Source organism: Oryctolagus cuniculus, chromosome 12 (assembly GCF_964237555.1).
Source record: "Oryctolagus cuniculus chromosome 12, mOryCun1.1, whole genome shotgun sequence".
NCBI lineage: Eukaryota > Metazoa > Chordata > Mammalia > Lagomorpha > Leporidae > Oryctolagus > Oryctolagus cuniculus.
Window position 1 is genome coordinate 56,937,169 of NC_091443.1, and position 17,791 is coordinate 56,954,959.

The 17,791-nt window shown below is 41.0% G+C and overlaps 1 protein-coding gene across 6 annotated transcripts in view; it reads left to right on the forward strand.

Annotated features, from left to right (window-relative positions):
* The window catches only part of FMN1 (formin 1), a 481,578-nt gene that overhangs the window by 113,577 nt on the left and 350,210 nt on the right, over nt 1–17,791 (forward strand). For 5 of the 6 annotated variants that reach the window (XM_051822097.2, XM_070053344.1, XM_051822104.2 and 2 more), the window contains one exon: nt 7,476–7,651. The exons of the other annotated variant lie outside the window; for it this stretch is intronic. In XM_051822097.2, the coding sequence (XP_051678057.2) occupies nt 7,476–7,651 (176 nt within the window). The remainder of the gene's footprint in view (nt 1–7,475; nt 7,652–17,791) is intronic. 6 annotated transcript variants of the gene reach the window in all.

Below are 17,791 nucleotides of genomic sequence, written 5' to 3' on the forward strand. Positions count from 1 at the left end.
TACTGAAACATCACATTGGATCTTAAAAATTTGGCAAATTATTATTGTGTTTTGTCCTTTTGCAAATGGTGTTAGACATTGTAATGTACTTTCAGTCCAGCTGTGTTGGCAAGGGTACACAGAGACATGTTGTTTTCTTAATGTCTTAAATGTTTACCATTAATATTGATAAATGTGCCTTCTTTTTGTTCATGTTTCATATTATCAATATTCCTTTTTTGTGAGTCTCTTAAGATAATTTGTTTTTGGAAAGGAATGTTTAAAAAATAATGCATAGTATACTCATATTTTATTCAAAGGCTTAGTGTTTCATATTTTTCTTTATCATGCCTCCTTGCCTATTAAAATAATTAGGAGTTCTAAGAGTTGGGTTTCCCACTGGTGCAATTATCCATTTAATAACAATAATATTATATAAAGGGGAAATGCTTTTCAAACTTACTTATAATGAATGCTAGATGACATTTTCTGTATTCTTATTCTTTACTTCAATAATGATTTTTGTTAGTAAGCAGGTATATTCCTTATAACCAAAGATACCAAGATTTTTGATAGCAGGCATTTGAAATGTCATTTTATTTCTTGAACATTTATTTCTGAGACTAGACAGAAGCTCTTGATGTCTCAGTGACTTCTACAACTTTCTGAATTTGACCCTTTCTTGGTATTTCCTGCACAAAACCTTACCTAGTTGTACCTGCCTCTATCTTCTATCAATTCCCAGCATCCTTTGTATTACTTTCTTGAAATATGTGCCCTGTTTTTCAAGTGTTTTAAACATTTATTAATTCATTTGAAAGGCAGAGTTAGAGAGAGAAAGAGTGAAGTCTTCCATCACTGGTTCACTCCCCAAATGGCTGCAATGGCTGGAGCTGGGCCAGTCTGAACCCAGGAGCCAGGAGCTTCCCCCAGGTCTCCCCTGTGGAGACTTGGGCCATCCTCCACTGCTTTTCCAGACCATAGCAGAGATCTAGATCAGAAGTGGAGCAGCTGAGACTTGAAACAGCATCCATATGGGATGCCAGCACTAGAGGTGGCGGTTTCACCGGCTATGCCACAGAGCTGGCTCTGTGGCATATAATTGTAGTGAGTAATTGGCAGTATAATTGTAGTGAGTTTGCTGACTTGAATTATCAATATTTGCCACTCATCTAACATCTGTACTCTTCATAGAAAAAGACCATGGAAGGAGGTTAATCATAATAATTTCTATGTAAACAGCTACTTAAAAATGTTACTTAATTTAAAACTATGCTTAAGAATAGTTTGTTCGTGGTCCTGGGCTCATGTGTTTGACTTTTAGGGACATCATAGGGTGTTTATGAAGGACTGTGCAGAGCTGTTCTTTGTGGAGACGATCAGCTACTTGCACAGAGCTATTGCGTTTGATGACGAGGATGTTATTTTTAGAACTTGAACTAACTTTGGATCTGCTGCACTGCAGTGCTATTGCGAATTCTTCTGAGCTTAATGATTCTTTTTATCTTCTCTGACCCCCACAGAAAAAAGTCCTTCACATGAGTGTGTGATGCTTAATACAAACTCATTGCCTGTAGGTGTCTTTACTTAAACAAGGACTTGTTTGCCTCCTCCATCCAATCTGTCCACTTCCAACCTGGGAAGTTTCCTAGAAGAAAGCAATTTTGAGCCAAGCTCAATTTCAGGCATATTCTTGTTATCCTCATCTTACTTATGAGGGAAAAAGGACTCAGGGATGTTGGTAATTTCACCAAGGTCAAACAGTTAGCAAAAGATCACAAACAAGAATCAAGATGGTGCATGCTCTTAACCATTCACATCGACTTCTTTATCAGACCTCAACATTCCCATCTGTGAATTGGTGACAGTATCCTTGTACAAATAGCATAAATGTTTTCCCTAGAACTTGGATTTTAGTTCTGCCTTTGTCACTATGTTGGGTATGTTGGAAATCTCACAAACTTTCGGGATTTCAGTTTCTTCAACAATAAAATGAACAGGTAATTGGGGAGGCATACACGATAAATTCTGTTTGATTTCATTTGAACTTAAACATGATTTTAGACATCTAAACAGTATTGGCCTTGTTTGTGATAACTATGGGTACTTTCCTCATAGATTATTTTTTAAGATTTATTTATTTGAAAGGCAGAGTTACAGAGGAAGAGAGACAAAGATGTAGAGAGATCTTCTGTCAGCTGCTTCACTCCCCAAATGGCCACAACAGTTGGGGCTGGGCCAGGCTGAAGACAGGAGCCAGGAGCTTCTTCCGGGTCTCCCATATGGGTGCAGGAGCCCAAGTGCTTGGGCCATTCTCTGCTGCTTTCCCATTAGCAGGGAGCTGGATCAGAAGTGGAGGAGCCCAGACCCAACTGGTACCCATATGGGACGGTGGCATCACTGGCAGCAGTTTTACCTGCTCCACCACAATGCTGGCCACAAGATGCTTTCTTAAAATTCTGTCTACCTAGCTTGTTTGACACTGCATCATTTAATACCGCTGGTAAAGAAAAGGAGAGTGTGGGATTGAGGAATGTTGATTTCTAATTGACAGAAACCAGCCATGAAGACTATACTTTTGTCAAAGCTCTGTCTTCCTGGATAGACACAAATAGTTATGCACACAGGCACACACCCTCCTTACAAGTACTTAACAATGTCACTCTCCATTAGCTACACATCTAGATGGCTGCCTGTCTTACTTTTAAGTACACGTTTGAATAGCATAACAGAAGACAACCTGCCTATCTTTACCTATCAGTTCTGATATTCACAGTTGAGAAAACTTTACCTTTCCGAATTTATTTCAAGTCAGGTATGATGGATGGGTTTAAGAATTATAGTATGAGAGCTAAAACTTATGAGAGCTTCAAGCTGAGATTTCCTCCCTGCTCTCCTTCTCCCTCTTTGAAGCATAACCACTTCATCATTGCTGTCAAATAAGGGCTTGGTCTGACAGCAAAATTAGAGGAGAAAGCCTGAAAGGCCCTGTAATTTTGTTCCTTGGGGACTTTTGTCCAGATCTGATGATTTTGTAGTGTGATTGAAAACTTTTCCTTGGAAGCAGGTAGATATGCATATATTACCAATATTCATAAGATGATTTAGGGCAATGCCTGGTAAATAGGGTAATGTTTCTAACAAAATTGTTTTGTATGTAGTTCTTGGTATGAGTGAGAAAATGGGTATACCTTGACTTTTCACTTAATTTTTCTAAACTTTTGTTCATTGAAGAATTGTTTTTGGTACTATTTACAAAATACAAATACTGTGGTCTTTAGGCCCTCTCTGTCAAAAACAGTTTAAATATTTTAGTAGTTAAAGTGTTTCTGACAGAGGCAGATGATAGTATATGAGGCAACTGTTTAAACAATTAGGACCAAAATCTCAATGGCTTACAGAAAATATTTATTGTTCTCATTCACTGGCCTGAGAGTTGGTTAAGGTTCACTTGATCCAGTGTAAGCTCAACTGAGCATGGCTCCCGGCTGCAGGAGTCTGTGTTTGGGTCTATTCCATGTGTCTCGTTCCAGGTTCCCCCCGGGCATACATGTCTCATGGTGATGGCAGAAGCACAAAGCAGGACATAAAAACACACAATGGCTCCTAAGGCCTTTGCTCAGAATTGATGCACTGCCACATTGTCTGTGTTCAGTTGACCAAAGCAAGTCAAATGGCAGGGGAGATATACAACACTGACTGTTGGAATAAGCTGCAGACGCAGCCAGAAAGTGCTTCTGGTGTGAGTTTATAATGAATGGGGAGGCTGGAGAAGTGAGTGTAGTCATCTAATGTACTACAGGTAGAAAGACTGATTTTATTTTGGAAAGATAAGCTACAGCCATTGCCTCCATTTTAAATGGCACATTACCTTTCCTTTCTATCTGCTTCTGTTGTTTTGATCATTGATGGCAAAACCCCAGTCTGATGTTATAGGTTAGCATCAGGAAGTGCAGCTCATCATTTGAATGGTTGGGAAAAACACAGACTTTCAAGGTGGTCCCAAGGTAAGTCACCTTCCATTCACTGTAACTGTGCTGTATGTTGTATTAACCATGCTCAGCTATAAAATTAACCCATGTGTGTACCTGTGATCAATCAAACTATTGAAATGTCCTTCAGAAATAAAGTAACTCATGAATATGGAGTAACAGACTTGTAATGAGTATATGATCAAATTCGTAAAACTCACCTTTTCACAAAATGTTCAGTGAAATTCTAACACTCTGAAATCTGTATTAGAAAATCAAATGACAGTTGACTGTTTTGACGGAATTTATTTACTTAATTTCATGTAATTTTCTTCTCTCTTATTAAATTGATTTAGCCAAAGTAAGTAGTGTGGGCAGTACCCATTTTACTAAATACAGACACATGTTTTATTTCTAACTAAAAAACTTGTGCCTGTATTATCAAAACACTCCATATACAAAACTGCTTTGTACATTTGTGATGGTCTTTGGAATGATTCATTTGTTCAGTGTCCTAACCTCCTTTGTCAGACTTTTCAGAATAAGAATTTTATGTTCCTTATTTCTGCCCTTAGTCCTTTCCTATCCCAATGATCCTGATCCAGATGATTATGCATCATGATTTAACCTCGTGTGTTTTCCTTCATAGGGATATTGTCTGGTTAAACATCAGGTGTGAGGAATTGGCTCTCTAAACCTTAAACCATTTCCAGAACATTTATTGTTTCTGCTTCAATTTTGTGTTGCTTTTCTGTTGCATAAAGAGTGAATTGTACTCTTTCCCTCGTTAATGTGCTGTTAAATAGCCACCGTAGGTGTATGTGTTTGCCTGCATGGGTGTGTGCATAAGCATGCGCTGTGTATATACATATGCATATATGTGCATGTGTGTACATATTTGTTATATCTCAGGACCCCAAATCCTTACTATTTTAGGGATTTTTTCCTCTCTCTCATATATAAACAATGAACTTATACTCACCAGACAATGTGCCTCTGATCTTACAGATATCTTACCTTAGGTGTTGTACATTGTGTTTTGTGACTGTATATTTCAATTTTTTTTATTATTTTTATAATCTGTGTACACTTTGCCCAAAGCCAGCAGTTATTCCACAATAAAAATGGAAAGTAGAAGGATTTACAATGAGGATATAATTAGTCATTATTAATTTTTAGAAGTTACAATAGCATGGTGAGGGCACACTGTGAACCTAGGAAAATTTTGTTTCCTTTTTTTTTTTTTTGGTCAAACATGAACAGAAATATTCCAGAAGGTAGAAAAGCCAAATACATGGAAGTCAAAATGAGTCTGAGCTTTAATTGTATCATCTATTAAAGTGTAGGCGGCACTTTCTTCTTCTCTGGGTTGCCATGAGGACAAGGCACAGGTACTTAGTGAGCTCTTGCAAGGATTCGTTCCCATGTCTTTGGAGTAGGAGTGAGGGTGCCTTGCAGACAGAAGGCCCTCAAGTAGAGGTCACAGTGAGCAGCAAAAGGCAGGACTGAAAATGTACTCAGTCTCTGGCCTCTGGCCTATGTGAAGGAAGAGCCTCATTTTCTCATTGTAGATGCACTACACAAGACCTTGAACTCTCATTTTCCTCTGTGCCTGCCAGAAGGTGTTTTGCAGACAACCTGCCAGAGGGCACACTTTGACCTATGTCACCTTTCAGTTCAAAGTATGATTGGAAATCAACAAACTGAATAAGCAAACAAAAAAAATTAGCTCTTCTCAAATTTGCTTTCTTCTAAAATGCTACTCTGTTATAAAGGAGAAGCATGTTAATCCATAGTCTCTTTGTTTGCTGACTTATTTCCAGCTCAAGTTACTTGTAAGTCAGGTTTTCACCAAGGTAAAGGCTGTTGGCTGGCTTTTGGGTCACTGCCAAATAAACTCTCTAAGAAGGATTATATGTAATAAACACCCTATCATATATCCAATAGTGATCCCTTTGTACATTGAGTCAGAACTTCAACTTCTGTCTCATTGCTCAACATCTTCCAAGGTTACCTACCAGGAATTAAAAGAGAGCTAGGAACTTGAATGTTGTATGAGACTTTAAAGGTGATCTAATCTAGTGTTTTTCTACTTATGTTCCAGGAAAACACTAGTAGCTTGCAACATGGGCACTGAGTGTCCTTTATATGGATTCCATGGTCAAACACGTTTGGAAACCCCTATTTTAAAGAGTTAAGATTCTTTACTAAAAGACATCTCAAGGTCTTTAAGAGACTGACATGAGTCATGTCTCTCCAAGGAACGCAATATGAAACTTTTGTCACACTTATTTGCCATGGCTTCCTTTTGTTGTAGAATACACATTGTCATCTCAGGAATGCCAGTCAGAAGCCATAGTGTGGAGCCTAGGAGTATGGCCTCTAGTGTTGTAGCCTGAGTTCCTAGCTTTACCAGTAACCAAGTTTATGGTCTTGGGCAGATTGCTTAACTTCTTTGTACTTGAGTACACTAATTATACCTAACTATAGGCTATCTTAAAAATTGAAGAGCAGCACTAAAAGCAGTGCCTGGCCTGTAGTAGATTATTATTATTATGCAAACATAGCTTAAGTGAGAATGAGCTAACCTAATCCTCTCCATTCTGGAGATGACAAAATTGAGTCCCAAACAGTTTATTCATGCAGCACTCACCCTTTTGACAAACATACCAAGTACCAAATGTGCCACGTATGATGTTTCTATACCCAGAAGCAAAAATGAACAGGACACATTTCTAACCCCGGAAGCATGCAGACACTAGTAGTGTGTTGTAGTTGTTGTAGTAGTAGTTGGCTCAAGTGACAGCATTCAACAGTACCACCAGCAAGCTAGGCCTCCTGTCTTCTGTCCTTCCCTCTGATTCTATTCTGCGTGAACGGGGACTGGGAAGCCTGGATTGGAAACAAGAATATGGAGCCTAGAGTACAGCTAATAGACTTTTTTTTTTTTTTGACAGGCAGAGTGGACAGTGAGAGAGAGAGAGAGACAGAGAGAAAGGTCTTCCTTTTTGCAGTTGGTTCACCCTCCAATGGCCACCGCGGCCAGCTGATCCGTAGCCAGGAGCTAGGTGCATCCTCCTGGTCTCCCATGCGGGTGCAGGGCCCAAGCACTTGGGCCATCCTCCACTGCACTCCCTGGCCATAGCAGAGAGCTGGCCTGGAAGAGGGGCAACTGGGACAGAATCCAGCGCCCCGGACCCGGACTAGAATCCGGTGTGCCAGCGCCACAGGCGGAGGATTAGCCTAGTGAGCCGCAGCACCGGCCAGCTAATAGACATATTTTAAAATTGAGGATAAGTACCTACATTTCAATTTTTTGTTAGTGTGATCCTGAAAGCATAATTAAAAGAAATACTTTTGGAGGAAAGCAAACTCTAAAAATATAACCTAAAAAGTAAAATAAAAAATAGTTTGAAGTGGTCCATGTAGGAGTTCCCCAATATGGCTGTCTTGTGTTTTGTTTTTGTTTTTGTTTTTGTTTTCTTTCAAGCTTCTGGGAAGCTAATGGTCTCTGTGTTTGTTTAGGTACCTCTGCTGATGGCTTGCCCTGGGACTGCTTCAGTGAACAGACAACAAAAGACCTTCCCAACAGGGATGGAAGTGCATGGGTCTTGGGCTATAGAACAGGACCAGCCTGTCCATTTCTGCTCCATGAGGAAAGAGAGAAGCCAAACAGAAGTGAATTGTACTTGGATCTCCATGTGAGTAGAAATTTTTGTATTTGTGCTGTGGTTCTTTGCAGTCAACAAAAGCTTATTTAATATGTACTTAATGTAAATTGTGTAAGAGAAAGCTGCTGAAAATGCATTTTGCGTGGGAATCATTCTTTTAAAAATCATTGGGGGGGGGGGGGGGTGGGCGGCGCTGTGGCATGGTGAGTAAACTGCCTCCTGAGTGTCGGCATCCAAACTGGGTGCCAGTTTGAGTCCCAGCTGCTCCACTTCCAATCCAGCTCTCTGCCGTGGCTTGGGAAAGCAGAAGAAGATGGCCCAAGTCCTTGGGCCCCTGCACCCATATGGGAGACCCAGGAGAAGCTCCTGGCTCCCAGCTTCAGATTGGTGCAGCTCCAGCCGTCGCGGCTATCTGGGGAGTGAATTGGCGGATGGAAAACCTCTCTTTCTCTTTCTGCCTCTCCTTCTCTCTCTGTGTAACTCTGACTTTCAAATAAATAAATAAATCTTTTAAAAAAAATCAGTGAGTTGCAGAAAATTAGAAACTTGGTGATCTGAAGTTTGTGCGCGAACCAGTGATTTCATCTGAAGAGATGGTGTTTGTAATGTATTGGAATGTTTTCAGAGTGTTTTATTCACATTAGCTTTTCTGTCTAACCCTCGTGGGATCACCCAGTTGCTGATAGTCACTTCTGAATACCATCTTACTCAGAATTTGTGAATAACATATGTCAGCCATTGGATATGCTTTGGATACTCAAATGAAATCTAAGTAGCTTGTCTTCCTTGCATATTTATAACCTTTTTTCTCTATAGCTGTTCAGTTAACAAGTGACCAGGTAGACAGGAAATCTGATGGCTACAAGATGACCTATTTAAAACACATAGCCTACTTCATTCTCATTCATTTGTGTTTTCATCGACCCAGAAGCATTGACTCCCCAACACAAAGCACTGGGATAGGTTTCATCTACCAGCACATTTAGATGGCCTGATCGTATTGACCAGACTGTCACAGCTCTCACCACTACTTTAGCCACCCCGGATCCTGTCACAGATGCAGTGAGCGCTGAGCATCCAAGATGCTTTTTGTTTTCTTTTTCCTATTAACTTTAATGCCTACTGACAATCTCATGTTCTTCAATTCATTACTTTCTGGCCTGGAAGTAAGTATTGATGAGTGTAGGTTGGGACTGTTATTATATGAGTGGTGATACAGGGTGGTTTAGTTCAGCCGTGTTCATATGAGTGGTAACAAATGAGCAAGAGAATCCTGTGCTTCTTGTAGCCCTAAAGTTCATAGTCACTGTATGGCATTTTAGAAAAGTTTTCGGCGTTGGTTATTATAAAATGAGGTTTGGACTGGAGTCAAAAAATGACAAATCTACAACCCATTGGGAGATGACTTGGGGATTTGTAAAAGGTTTTGGTTTTGCCTTCTGATCTGAACAGTGAAGTTGTGCATCTTCAGAGATAGGCTCAAAGTAAGAAGTCTAACAGTGACATCTGTTGGTGAGTTTGCTTGTGGCAAACTGTGGGCGGGCTGGAGTATAAAGGTGCTGAAATGAATTTTGAACTGCTACTTTCTTTTCCATCTGTGTTTTGAAATCAGCTAAATGATTTATTTCTGGTTTTTCCTTCTTGCCTGTAAGTGAAATTGTCCTGTAACTTCATAAATTTATTATAATTGTAAAATTCATACACAATCATTATGGAAAAGTTGAAATATGTATTATGTGTGAGTTATTTTCAGTTAGAAATTTTTAAACATATAGGCATGCTAGATTTTATAACCTAACTTTCTTTTCTTTTTCTCTTTCTTCTTTCTCTCTCTCTCTCTCTCTCTCTCTCTCTCTTTTTAACCAGTTGCTCTTCTACTGCCTATCCATGTTGCTACAAATTCCTTATGGATGTGTTTAAGGCGGTTGAGTCATATTCTACCAGACAGTGTGCCAGCATTTATTCAACCATTCTCCATCATTGGCTGTTAAAGTTGTTTCCAGTTTTTGGAACACTTTTATTATTTGGAAATTGGTGACAGGACCACACATAATTTTGCCTCTATCTTCTTTTGCCACCACAATTATGTAGGGCTATTCCTTAATACACTTTTGGAGGTGGTTATCTTCTATAAGCATTTTTAGGCTTTTGGTATATATCACTTTTTTAAAAAAAGATTTTATTTATTTATTTGAAAGGCAGAGTTACAGAGAGGCAGAGACAGAGAGAGAGAGAGAGGACTTCCATCCGCTGGTTCACTCCCTAGATGGCCGCAACGGTTGGAGCTGTGCTGATCTGAAGCCAGGAGCCAGGAACTTCCTCTGGGTCTCCCACGTAGCTGCAGAGGCCCAAGGACTTGGGCCATCTTCTACTGTTTTTCCAGGCCATAGCAGAGAGATCAGAAGTGGAGTAGCCGGGACTCAAACTGGCGCCCATATGGGATGCCGGCACTGTAGGCGGCAGCTTTACCTGCTACGCCATGGTGCTGGCCCCATATCACTGTTTCAGAAAGGTCTATTTTTTACCCAGGCCTTTATGATTTATGTATATATTTATACATCATAATTATATATGGTATATAAATTATATACCATGAGTATTATATATCTTGTAAATAAGTAATTTTATGTTATATATTTATATAAAAGGCAAAATATGTTTTATGTTTCTTAGTTTTCTATTATAATTTTTAAGCACTAGAATAGTTTAATTACATTATTTTTTTTAAAGAGATTTACTTATTTGCTTAAAAGTCAGAGTCACACAGAGAAAGGAGAGGCAGAGAGAGGTCTTCCATCTGCTGGTTCACTCCCCACTTGTCTGCAATGGCCAGAGCCATGCTGATCTGAAGCCAGGAGCCAGGAGCCTCCTCCTGGTCTCCCATGTAGGTGCAGGGGTCCAAGGACTTGAGCCATCCTCTACTGCTTTCCCAACAGAGAGCTGGATGGGAAGAGGAGCAGCCGGGACTAGAACCGACTCCCATATGGGATGCCTATGCTTCAGGCCAGGGCTTTAACCCACTGCGCCACAGCACCAGCCCCATAATTTCATTATTTTCTATATCAGGGGTTTTTATACTTTGGGCTGTACAAGTGTCTCACTTCCAAGCCCTCTCCCCTCTTTAGACAATGTGATTTGAATCCCATATGTTTATATATTGATATTCTAAGTAAGATTTCTATTGGAAAGGGTTCCGTTGATTTAGAAAGAGTATACGTGATGTTAGTGGCTATCATACCAGCTGGCAAGGACATCCTTCCTTCCTCTGGTGGCTTTGAACTCTAAAGTCAGAGAGGAGTACACTGCTAAGCAATATGTGAATCAGTCTTCAAAACTGGACAAGCACCACCCTGATTTCAGTTGTAAGCCTGATTCGCAGCATTGTTGTTGAGATATTACTGGGCCTGTTTCTCTGGCTGTGCTGACCCTCATTAATATGGAAGAATGACAGCTAAAATATTTAATAATACGTGGAAGTCTGTCATCCATAATTTGGGGTGGGTATAGTGTCGAGGTTAAGGTTGTTACTGAGTTCCATGGTTTAGTTTGGCATTCATCTTTTAGTTACCGAATTATAAGAAGATCTAAGGGTTTCCTCAGGGGATGGCAGAAGTGGTGTTGGTATAGGGTAGACATTAGGGAGACTCAGGGGAGCATCTATTTACCAAACTAAATAAAAACAAACCAGAATAACTCTTTCTCTCCTCTCCCCACACTTCTGACACCAAATGTTTGAGTTGTCCACATGAAGCAATTCTCTGTCAACTCCAAATAAATGTTGAATAATTCAGTTCAATTCTGGCACTATCCCCGAGTTAACATCAGTCTCCATAGCTTAAGGGCACAGTCCCACGAGACCATCCCACTTCAGATGCCAGTGACAAGTGGTGGGGTTCCAGTTCACTGACTGGGATGCTGATTGGAAGCTTCCATGAACTCCTACTTAGGTTCAATAATTTGTTAGAGGGGCAGGTTTTTTGCACTGGGGTTAAGATGCTGCTTAGTATACCAGCATCTCATAGCAGAGTGCCTGGATTCAAGTCATTCAGTGTTTCAAAATACATATATACATACTTACCTACATACATACTTAAAGATAAGTAAGGTATTTGCTAGAATGGCTTACGCAACACAGATAACCAATTTCCTTACTATTTCCAATTTATGGCAAAACATGTTTGTAAAGGAAACAATTGAATAGCTAGATGAAGAAATACAGATAGTGAGGTCTGGAAAGGTTCTGAACACAAGAGCTTGTACCCCTTAGAGACAGAACTCCTTTGGTTAGGGTTTTTATGGAAGCCTCATTACACAGGCATTACAGGTTAAATTACTAAATGTTGGTCCAACTGCTTTGTGGTCAGTTCAGGTCTGTTTGGAGCTGAAAAGTCCAACCCTGTAATCACAAGACTGGCTTTTCTGGCAACCAGCCCACTGTCCGAAAGACCTTCCCCAAACTTACCTCATTAGCGAAATCTTAGGTATGGCAGAAAGGGGTTTCTTGTGAATAATTAAATACTCTACTTGCACTTTGCTGCACCAGAGCTGTTTCTGGAGCTGGGGAAAAACCCAATATTATTATCTTATTAATAATATTAATATTAAGCTTATCACTTAGGAAGTTACAAGGCTTTTAGGAGCTCTGGTCAGGGGCCAGAGGCAAGGACCAAGTACATATTTCTTATTAGATCACAAGGTCACATAACCAATATGTATTTCAGTGGTTAAGCAGCCAATGCTGCTGTCTTGGTGCCAGACTGCTATGTAGAGAGGCTCTGTTTGAGTCATGGTCCCGCAGTCCTGCTCAAGCAAATTCCATGCACCACTCTGGGCAAAATACAAAGCCCTTGGAAGAAAACACATGTATTCTCTTTTTTTTTTTTTTTTTTTTTTTCAGGCAGAGTGGATAGTGAGAGAGAGAGACAGAGAGAAAGGTCTTCCTTTTTGCAGTTGGTTCACCCTCCAATGGCCACCGTGCTGATCCGTAAGCCGGGAGCCAGGTGCTTCTCCTGGTCTCCCATGGGGTGCAGGGCCCAAGCACTTGGGCCATCCTCCACTGCACTCCTGGGCCACAGCAGAGAGCTGGCCTAGAAGAGGGGCAACTGGGACAGAATCCGGCACCCCGACTGGGACTAGAACCTGGTGTGCCAGCGCCGCAAGGCGAAGGATTGGCCTATTGAGCCACAGCACCAGCCTACACATGTGTTCTCGTCTCCACTTTTGGATGCTGGGATTGTCAGATACTGTATTGGACATGCTAATAGTAAAAAAAAAAAAAAAAAAGGTTTATATTTGGTTGAAATTCAAATTTAAATGGGTATCCTATATTTTACTGATTAAAATCAGGATAGCCCTAAGTACCACTTTTGGGAAAATATCCAAATGCACTAAATGTGTGAATTGGTCTAGGGTAGCATCTATATGTGTTAAAATCTAACTCCCCCCAAAGTTCCCATTTAGAATATGAAAGTTAAGGAGTTAAATGACAGCAAAATAGGAGCTACCATTAGCCACGTACCTCAGATGTCAATGCACTTTGAACCAGATGTGTCAAAGGCAACTGAATGTGGTCAGAGACTAGAGTCAGTGGAGCCTAGCTCCTTATAACAAGTTCCGTTTCGTGGAGAGTCCATTTGAGAGGCATGCTCATCAAAGTGCCTGTAAACATGGGACATGGATGGGGAGAAAAGACATGTGGCCTGAGATTGAAAACAAAGACAAAAATCAGAAAAGGTAAATGGTCATTGGAATTTTATGCTGCTTACAACAGCCTCTGGAAGTAGGATTTTGCACACCAGCTTCTAACATACAAAGTCTGCACTCTTTGTGGTGATTCTCGTTTCCAGGGATCATCACAGTCTTCTCGCCTGTGAGTCTCTGGAGATTTTGTACCAAACTGGCCTGACTAAGGAAGCAAAGGATGTAATTACCGCATCCACACCCACCCATGACTGTCTAAACCAGTAGCAAGAATTTCCATGGGTTGATCGCTTCCTATGTGCCAAACACAGCTGTTGGAGGTATTATTGTACTTGATGTACGAAAGAGAGAGATTTAGAAAGGGCAGGGGCCAGATTTGAACAAAGGCCTGACTCTAAACCCAAGTCCTTAAATGTTCAGCCCTTCCACTTCTCCGCTACTTTAGGTGTGTTTTGATTGGTTTTCTTTTACTTTGCTTTTTATTTAAGAACATAAGACATTCATTTAATGGCTATAGATTAGCTTCCATAATCAATGAGAACTGAGAAGCAGGCTACCACCGAAATTACCCTGGGGATTGTGATCTCAAAGCTGTACAGACTGCTTTCGGACAAAATGACTCTGCATTACATGGACAGGGCCCCATCTTTGGAAGGCTTTTATGGAAGCCAAAGAGAGGCTACTCCTTTCTTTTTAACTTTCATTTAATAAATATAAATTTCCAAAGTACAACTTTTGGATATAGTGGCTTTTTCCCCTCATAACTTCCCTCCCAGTTGCAACCCTCCCATCTCCCACTCCCTCTCCCATCCCATTCACATCAAGATTCATTTTCAATTATCTTTATATACAGAAGATCAACTTAGTATATACTAAGTAAAGATTTCAACAGACTGCACCCACACAGAAACACAAAGTATAAAGTACTGTTTGAGTGGTAGTTTTACCGTTAATTCTCATCGTACAACACATTAAGGACAGAGATCCTACGTGGGGAGTAAGTGCACAGTGACTCCTGTTGTTGACTTAACAATTGACACTCTTGTTTATGGCTTCAGTAATCACCCTAGGCTGTTGTCATGAGTTGCCAAAGCTATGGAAGCCTCTTGAGTTCGCCAACTCTGATCTTATTTAGACAAGGTCATAGTCAAAGTGGAAGTTCTCTCCTCCCTTCAGAGAAAGGTACCTCCTCTTTGATGGCCCATACTTTCCGCTGGGATCTCACTCACAGAGATCTTTCATTTAGGTCTTTTTTTTTTTTTTTTTTTTTGCCACAGTGTCTTGGCTTTCCATGCCTGAAATAAAGAGAGGCTATTCCTTAAAGGTAATGGCTACAGCATTGACTTACCCAGATCATTAGGATATTCATGACAAGGGACTTGTACTTGGAAGTAAATTCAGAAATAGCTAAGAAGCTTGTTTCCTCAATGAGTGTGTTTGTGTGTGTAAGAATGAGAGTAAGTGTGTATGTATATGAGAAATAGAGGATGTGTCTGTGGTGTGACCACATCTTCCATCCACTGGTTCACCCTCCAGAAGCCCACAGTAGCCAAGGTGGCCAGGTCAAAGTCAAGAGCCGGATCTCCCATATGGTGTGGCAGGGACTCAAGTACTTGAGCCACCACATGCTGTCTCCCAGGTTGTACATTAATAGGAAGCTGGAGTCAGGAGTGGACCTGGGACTCAAACTCAGGAACCCTGATATGGGATGCGGGTATCCCAGGTGGTATATCTTAACCACTTATCCCAATCTGATTTGACTCCTCACCTTGAACTATAACCAGACATCTCTCCCAAATTCTAACTTTGGAATTGATGTGGAGGTTTGTTATTACATTTAAATAAGAATTCTCTTTTCTGCCATTCATGAAGATCATTTCTCATGCATGTGTGCATTTTCCTTGACATCCTCCTTGTATTCACTACATACTGCAAGTAACATTTCAGATTTCTTTATAAAACAAAAAGAATATCAAGCTCGGCTTAATCATTGAAACATGTTTATGGTAAACGGAACTGTGAAATTCACTTTTCTGTTACAATGATAACACTCATTATCCTTTTTTCCTTCACCTTTTCTGATGTGAAATATAATAGCCATTCATATAAAATTTGGACTCTAGAGTGTAAACACAGAGAAAATTTTGTGTGGGCTGCCAGAGTCTCAGGCAATGGTTTAACCCACCATGCCACAGTGCTGGCACATCGCTGAAATTATTAAGGGATTTAAAATCAACTTGGAGGGGCTGGCATTGTGGCATGGATGGTAAAGTCAGCACCTGTAATGCCAACATCCCATGTGGGCACCAGTTCATGTCCCTGCTGGTCCATTTCCAAGCCATCTCTCTGATAATGGCCTGAGAAAAAGCAGCTGAAGATGGCCCAATTGTTTGGGCCCCTGCCACCCACGTAGGAGACCTGGATGAAATTCTTGGCTCCTGGCTTTGGCCTGACCCAGTCCTGGTTGTTGTGGCCATTTGGGATGTGAACCATGGATGGAAGATCTCTGTCTCTCCCTCTCTCTCTCTAGTTCTTTCAAGTAAATTAATAAATCTTAAAAAAAAAAATCACCTTGGAACTCAGGAAACATAATAAAGAACAGGGTGAACTTTTCCTGCAGCCTGCAGCGGCCACTGAGAAAACTCTAAGCTAATTACTCTTTTCAAGTGCTTCAGATACAAAAAAAACAACAAAAAAAAAAAAAACAAAAAAAAAAACAAAAAAAAAAACAATCCAGAGAGCACGGGCCCTGAAACATCCAAAGGACCTACTTGAAGGAGTTTTCTTTGGCACTTGATTTGCTCAAGGCCCAGCGGTGGGGAGGAATTGTATTTAGCCCCTCTGTCCCAGTGTATAGATTACAGGGAGCTACAGGGGGCATCTTCCTGTGTGGGCTGTCAGTTCATTAGTAAATACTTGTTTCTTATTAATGCAGTGTTTTAAAATGCTATTAGATGCTGCTTGGTTTGTTTCTTTCTTATAAAAAAAAAATAGGTAATACCTATACAGTCTTTCCATGTGCCACACCTTAAAGAGTATCCATCATATATTAACCTATTTAGTGCTCATTAACAGCCCTTGAGGTATGTGCTATTCTTATTCACAATTTCCAGATGAAAAGGCAGTAGCTTAGCTGTAACTTGCCCAAAGTCAGGCTTATAGGGGCAAAGCATGGTGTGAGGCCTGAACCGAAGGCGATGCTCTTTTTTTTTTTTTTTTGAAGATTTATTTGAAATTCAGAGTTACAGGGTTTAGGTGGGGGGGGGACAGGGGGAGGGGGAGAGGGGGCAAAGGGGCGAGAGACATATACACACACAAACACATATATATATATATGGAGAGAGAGAGAGAGGAAGGAGGGAAGGAAGGAGGGAGGGAAGGAAGGAGGGAAGGAGGGAGGGAGGGAGGGAGGGAGAAGAGGTCTTCTATCCATTGGTTCACTCCCCAGGGCTGAGCCCAGCTGAAGTCAGGAGGCAAGAGCCTCTTCTGGGTTTCCCACATATGTGCAGGGGCCCAAGGACTGGGACTATCTTCCATTGCTTTCCCAGGCTCATTGGCGGGGAATTGGATTGGATGTGGAGCAGCTGGGACTCACACTGCCACCCTTGTGGAATGCTGGCACTGCAGGCAGCAGCTTTACCAGCTGTGCTGCAATGTGGGCCCCAGGGCCATGCTCTTAACCTTGCACACTGCCCTTGTTCCTTTTGCATCCAAAGACTACTGCTCTCTTCCAGCTTCACAACATCCCCTGGCCTCTTGTGTTCCCTTGTATTTTCTTCTAGTTTGTTATCAACATTCAACCTATTTCCACAGAAGCCTTGTTACTGCCTGTTGGGAGTGGTCCTCACAGTAGGCAGGTGCAGCCTGTTTTCTTTTTAACCCGTTAGTGAAAACAGTTGTGCAGTTTTGATAGGTTGACCCCACGGAGCTGTTAGAAATCTTGCCCTGATTGGCAGGGGCACGTACCATGCCATCAAGGCAGTATAACAGAATGAGAAGTCTCAGGAAGCCTCTGCCTCTCTTTCATTGGGCCTCATGATATTCCTGTGACATAGCAAGGTGGTATTCCCACTTCAAAGATGTGGAAAGTGAGCCTAAGGCAATTGCTGATGAGAAAGAGGGTAAGAGTGCATGACAACAAAAAATTAGATTGAGATTCTGACATTTGCAGCTGCATGGATGGTACCAGAGATCATTATGTAATTGAAAAACCAGATGCAGAAAAAGAAGTACTGCATGTTCTCTTTCCTGTGTAATGACGGTAGAGGCTGGGAAGGGTCGGGGGTATAGGAGGTTGAACGACAGGAATCAAACAGGAGTTCTGGTGTTTGCTAGGACAGTGGGCTGATTATAGATCATAACGTTGTATTATATGTGGTATAAAGATGTGAAAGAGGAGCTGGTAGGCTCCAAACACAAAGAGAAGATAAGGAAAGGGAAAGGCTAGTTGCCTGGTTTGAGCAGTTTACG